Source organism: Cricetulus griseus, chromosome 7, assembly GCF_003668045.3.
Source record: "Cricetulus griseus strain 17A/GY chromosome 7, alternate assembly CriGri-PICRH-1.0, whole genome shotgun sequence".
NCBI classification, from domain to species: Eukaryota; Metazoa; Chordata; class Mammalia; order Rodentia; family Cricetidae; genus Cricetulus; species Cricetulus griseus.
Window position 1 is genome coordinate 76,580,404 of NC_048600.1, and position 5,916 is coordinate 76,586,319.

The following is a 5,916-nucleotide window of genomic DNA, read 5'->3' on the forward strand; positions in this document are numbered from 1 at the left end:
CCTGGTTTACATAGTAGTTTCAGACAAAGCAGCGCTACAGAGTGATTCCCTGTCTGGGGTGGGGAGTGGGCAAGATGACAACGACATTGACACATGGACCAAACAATAACTATACTATGAAAAAAGCCATCATGTCTACTTCGGGAAGAATCCAGATGCCATTCTTTTGAAACGTTATTCTTGTGCTGAAGTAACCAAATGATCTACTTTGAGAAAACAATAAACCAGGAAGTGATAAGACTTAAGTTCTGGCGATTGCTAGAACATAACCCAGTGAAGTCATCACACCAGTCATAAGATCTGCATTCTAGTTCAACCTGCACATCAAAATGTCTGACTCAGGACGTATTCTGTTTGGTGAAACAAGGGCCAACTCATGTGGCCTAATAAATAAAATACTATGTAAAATGGACATTTTCTAATTTTCAATTCACTTCGAATTAAAATCCACCTGCTCTTTAAACAGTAGACATTAGGCTGGGCGATCAAATTGGGGCTTTTGGTGCACGAGAGATAAACCAGATATATTTCCAACGTTTCGTTCATACGTTAATAACTAGTGAGCCTTTACCTAATTTGTTAACATTTCTAAATGTCTTACTGTACGAAGGTTGAGAGCCGCGCAAACAAAGCTGTTTTCAAGGTTATTTACATAGCCAACCTCGTGACTCCGCATGACAGCGCGATCCACGCAGCCCGGCCCGTTTATCTCCATTCCTTGTTTATCTCCAAGAAGGAAAAGCGGCCACACCCAGGATGTCTGAACCCAGTCCTGAGGTCCTAGGTTTAACTGCTGCTTTCCCTTCCTGGGCACAATAGGCACCCCAATGAGAGAGGTGGGGTACTGAGTCTAACAGGCACGTGTTCTCTTTCCTTCCATTGTTTGGAGACTGCTGAGGAGGAAGAGGATCTGCGGGGCTCTCAGCCTCCAGCCCCGCAGACGCCCCACTCCCACGTCTGAGCCTGTGTGTAAGGCTAAGAATAAGACAAAGCCGCTAAAGCGCTCCGGCTGCAGAAGCGTCAGTGTCCACACTGCAGGACCAGAGCGAAGCTAACGTCCAGCAGTGCTGGCAGCACTGGGTCGCAATTCACCCTATGGCGTAAACTCGCCAAGCGCGGGGTGCGGGAAGGCCACAGGGGACTCGGGACGCGGGAAAAAAAGACCCTTCCCCCACCTCAGGCAGGAAATGCCGGTATTTTCGCGAAACCAGCCGCGGCGCATGCGCACTCGGTTACTTAGCAACGTCGACGTTAAACTGCCCCAGAACCCAGCCCAGCAACAATGGAGCGACCGGCGTTCCCTACCAATCAGCGCCGGCCTAATCTTTGTCGCCCCACCAATCAGCGCTGGCGCAGCAAGGAAGTTTCCAGAGCTTTCGAGGGAGGGCCCTTTAACTTGGATCCATCCGCTCGGTGATTTTTTTTCATATTGTTATGCTAGGGAGACGGGTCGCCGAAAAGAAAGGGGCTTTCACTTGTTAGTGTTCTTTTCTTCGGTTGTGAGGAATTGGGAGCTCAGCTGAAAAGCCTGGCTGAGTTTCGGGAGGTGGGATCCGGGGGACTACTTTTGGTGGCGCAGGAAGACGACAGCTACGTAGGCGTGGTAAGTGACGCAACAGACGCTGCATAAATACTGGCTCGCGCGGCCGCGGCGCTCAGTGACGAGAGGCTTTGTCCACTTCGGAGCTCCTTGCGTCTAGGTGTTTCTACGCGCTCGGCGGTTTGTGGTCTCATCACATCCGTTAACAGGTAATGGTCTGCGGCGCTTGAACCTCGGAAGGACTAGAAAATAGGAGAGCTTACGTTAGGCTAAGCGGGCTTTTTCGTGGGGTGGGGGAGGGGAGAGCGAGCTGACGTGACGCGGCAACGGGCCTTCCGGGAAGAGTGGGCCTTGTTCGCGTGCGCGGAGCGGGGGCGGCCCTGGCGCGCGCGCCAGGGAGCTTAACGGACACCTAACCGATGGAGAGTCCATCGTGGTTACTTCATTGGGGGAAGGCAGAAAAGAGGTATTCCCGGCTTTAGCCAGACTTAAGGTTAATTTCAATGTAGGAGCTATTTGTTTCTGTTTAAATAATGGAGACTTTTTTTCCTCATTGTTAATTTATCACGCTGTTTCTGGCAGACTCGGATGTCCCTCAATTTGTGAAGGTTCTAGATGCTAGTTTGGTGTTTTGAAATGCTTTAGCAGCTTGGAACCATGACAAAACAGATACTGTGTTGTGAAGGAACGCGGGGGAGGGGCTTTCATAGAGGTATTTTGTGGGAATCGAAATTTTTACCAGACATTTAAAATTACAAGTGGCACTTTTACCTTTTAAATTCAAGGTCAAAATGCAAATCTTCGTGAAGACCCTGACCGGCAAGACCATCACCCTAGAGGTGGAGCCCAGTGACACCATCGAAAATGTCAAGGCCAAGATCCAGGATAAAGAGGGCATCCCCCCCGACCAGCAGCGACTCATCTTTGCCGGCAAGCAGCTGGAAGATGGCCGCACTCTTTCTGATTACAACATCCAGAAAGAGTCCACCCTGCACCTGGTCCTCCGCCTCAGGGGTGGCATGCAGATTTTCGTGAAGACCCTGACCGGCAAGACCATCACCCTAGAGGTGGAACCCAGTGACACCATCGAGAATGTCAAGGCCAAGATCCAGGATAAGGAGGGCATCCCCCCCGACCAGCAGCGACTCATCTTTGCCGGCAAGCAGCTGGAAGATGGCCGCACTCTTTCTGATTACAACATCCAGAAAGAGTCCACCCTGCACCTGGTCCTCCGCCTCAGGGGTGGCATGCAGATCTTCGTGAAGACCCTGACCGGCAAGACCATCACCCTAGAGGTGGAACCCAGTGACACCATCGAGAATGTCAAGGCCAAGATCCAGGATAAGGAGGGCATCCCCCCCGACCAGCAGCGACTCATCTTTGCCGGCAAGCAGCTGGAAGATGGCCGCACTCTTTCTGATTACAACATCCAGAAAGAGTCCACCCTGCACCTGGTCCTCCGCCTCAGGGGTGGCATGCAGATTTTCGTGAAGACCCTGACCGGCAAGACCATCACCCTAGAGGTGGAACCCAGTGACACCATCGAGAATGTCAAGGCCAAGATCCAGGATAAGGAGGGCATCCCCCCCGACCAGCAGCGACTCATCTTTGCCGGCAAGCAGCTGGAAGATGGCCGCACTCTTTCTGATTACAACATCCAGAAAGAGTCCACCCTGCACCTGGTCCTCCGCCTCAGGGGTGGCATGCAGATCTTCGTGAAGACCCTGACTGGCAAGACCATCACCCTAGAGGTGGAGCCCAGTGACACCATCGAGAATGTCAAGGCCAAGATCCAGGATAAAGAGGGCATCCCCCCCGACCAGCAGCGACTCATCTTTGCCGGCAAGCAGCTGGAAGATGGCCGCACTCTTTCTGATTACAACATCCAGAAAGAGTCCACCCTGCACCTGGTCCTCCGCCTCAGGGGTGGCTATTAATTCTTCAGTCTGCATTCCCAGTGGGCAATGGATGGCATTAATCTGCACTATAGCCATTTGCCCCAATTTAAGTTTAGAAAATCCAAGTTTCAGTAATAGCTGAACCTCTGTTAAAAATGTTAATAAAGGTTTTGTTGCATGGTAAGCATACATGGTGTCATTTGTGAAGTTTCTATGGTGGCTTGGGTGGGGGACTTCCCCTACTGTCTTTAGAGATTGGTATTTAACTAAAATTTGCATCACTTATGTCTTAGCTGAGTTGGGAACTTCGTTTAAAAGTTAATGACAAAGCTATAAATAGCAATTTGCAACAATATGAGGGGTGTTCCCATGAAGCCTTTTTACATTAGGGGAAAGCAAGCATATTTGCCTGAAGCTCATCAAAGACTTTGTGGAGGAAATAGCCAAAGTTTTGGTTGAACTATTTGTGTTTAGGTACATAGGGAGGAGGGGGGTTTGTTAGCTAATTACACTGAAGTACATAGCTACATTGCTTGGGTAAGATACTGGCTGGTTGGGGTAATGCCCTTGACTAGGAAGAAGACCCCCCACATTTGGAGAAGGGGTAAGTAATGGGAAGGTTATAAAGCCTTTATGCTCAACACCTGTGGGTGGAAGGTTTGCATCCCATCCCAAAAGTTTAGTAATGTTTTTGAGACAGTTTAACTGGCCCACCTGAAATTCAGACCCATATGCTTCCCAGCTTTTAGCCATCATTTTTCAAATGGGTCATCAAAAAAGGTGAAATCTAGTTGGAGGCAGGATCACAGGACACCTTCAATCTTACCTTTTTAATAGTTAAACTGGAGCCTGATAACTAGCTCCTTTGTATATGAGTAAACCTGAGTTTTAAACATGGATCTTCCCAATATTCCCCTTTAATTTACTGGAGGGCAGATGTGTGGTTGGGATAAAATCAAGTGGTCTGACTTTGGCTAGCAGTTTAATCTGAGCTATCACCACTACTGGAACACACACACACCCCAGCTCTTCCCCCCCCCCTTTTTTTTTTCTTTACCAGACATAGAGGTCAATCTGGATATCCCTGACTGACCTGGTGCACATTATAGGTCCAGGCTAACAAACTTAATACTGCTTCTCAAGTACTAAAAATGTGTGCCATCTTGCCTAGGATTTTGTTTTGTTTTGAGACAGCCTTTCTATGTAGCTCTGGCTCCCCTGGAGTTCCCTATGTAGACTAAGCTGGCCTATGAATCACCCTCTGCTTCCTGAGTGCTGGGTTTAAAGACCTGTGCCACCACACATGGCTCTGGCCAGATAGTTTTTAAGAACTTTGCAGCTCTCATTGAACTGCATACAAAATTGGAATTCAAGGAAAGGCGTATGTTTTTTAATTTTTTTTAATGAATTTGTTGAGTGTAGTGACAACTATGATAACTCAGGGTCAGGGTGAGTTATGTAACAAGACTTGCTTCAAATCCTCTGCACTAAATAAAAGGCCATTTGTAGTTTGTGGTCCCAGCTTCTCTTGATTGCTGATGAGATATACTCCTAAAGCTTTGTGGGGAAATGTAACTAGGAGGTGAACCTTTGCTCTGAGATAATGCAGAAAGAGGAGAGTTGATAAGATTTCTTGAAGCTGGGCATGCTAGTATGTACCTGTAACACCCACCCACCCTCCCAGCATCATGAAGGCTGAGGCAGTTTTGCTCCAGGCTAGGTCTGACTTGTTTCAAGTAAGACCCACATAGTGGATGGAGATAGCTTCCCACAAGTTGTCCTCTAATATATACACATGTGCAAAAAACCGCAATTTTGAAAGCCTGAGGGTCATTACTCTTTCAGGTTCTCTGATTGCCAGGAACATTGTTGGTTCCAGTTTTAAAGTAGATGGTAAAGAACACCTGGGCTTATTTTGGTGCATGTCTTCAGTCCCAGCAGTGAAGCACAGGCAGTAAAGCTCTGAGTGAGGCCTGCTTTGTCAAATGGCAATCTCTGGGCCAGCCAGGACTACATAGTGAGACCTTGCCTCAAAAACACAAGTAAATAAATGAACATGGAAGCCAGACATAGTAGCACAAGCCTTTATTCCCAGCATTTGGGAGGCAAAGGCAGGTGATTTTTGTTTGAAGCAAACCTGGTCTACATATTGAGACCCAGGACAGCCAGGGTTAAGAGACCTTGTCTAAAAACAACAAAAAAACCAGGAAAACAGTAAAACAAAAAACCTGGCTTCAGTTCCCCTCATAGGCCCATGAGTCCTGGTGGTTAATATGGAGAAAGACTTGCCTGACACCACATCTGCCTTGAAATCGCTGATTCACAGAACAAGCAGGCACCCTCAGTCATAGCCTCTAAGGAATTCAGTAGAGGAGCTGGGTTAATGTGTGTGTGTAATGTTGCTGGAGATCAATGCAAGACAAGCACTCTACCACTTAAGCTATCCCCAGCCTTTTTACTCATTCGAGGCTTCAAATG

General features: G+C 48.0%; 1 protein-coding gene across 1 annotated transcript; it reads left to right on the forward strand.

The window, feature by feature from the left end:
- The first annotated feature begins 2,331 nt into the window (after positions 1-2,331).
- Positions 2,332-3,477, forward strand: Ubb (ubiquitin B). The gene is given in 1 exon segment (NM_001244381.1): positions 2,332-3,477. A coding segment is annotated over 1 exon segment (1,146 nt).
- The last annotated feature ends 2,439 nt before the right edge of the window (positions 3,478-5,916 follow it).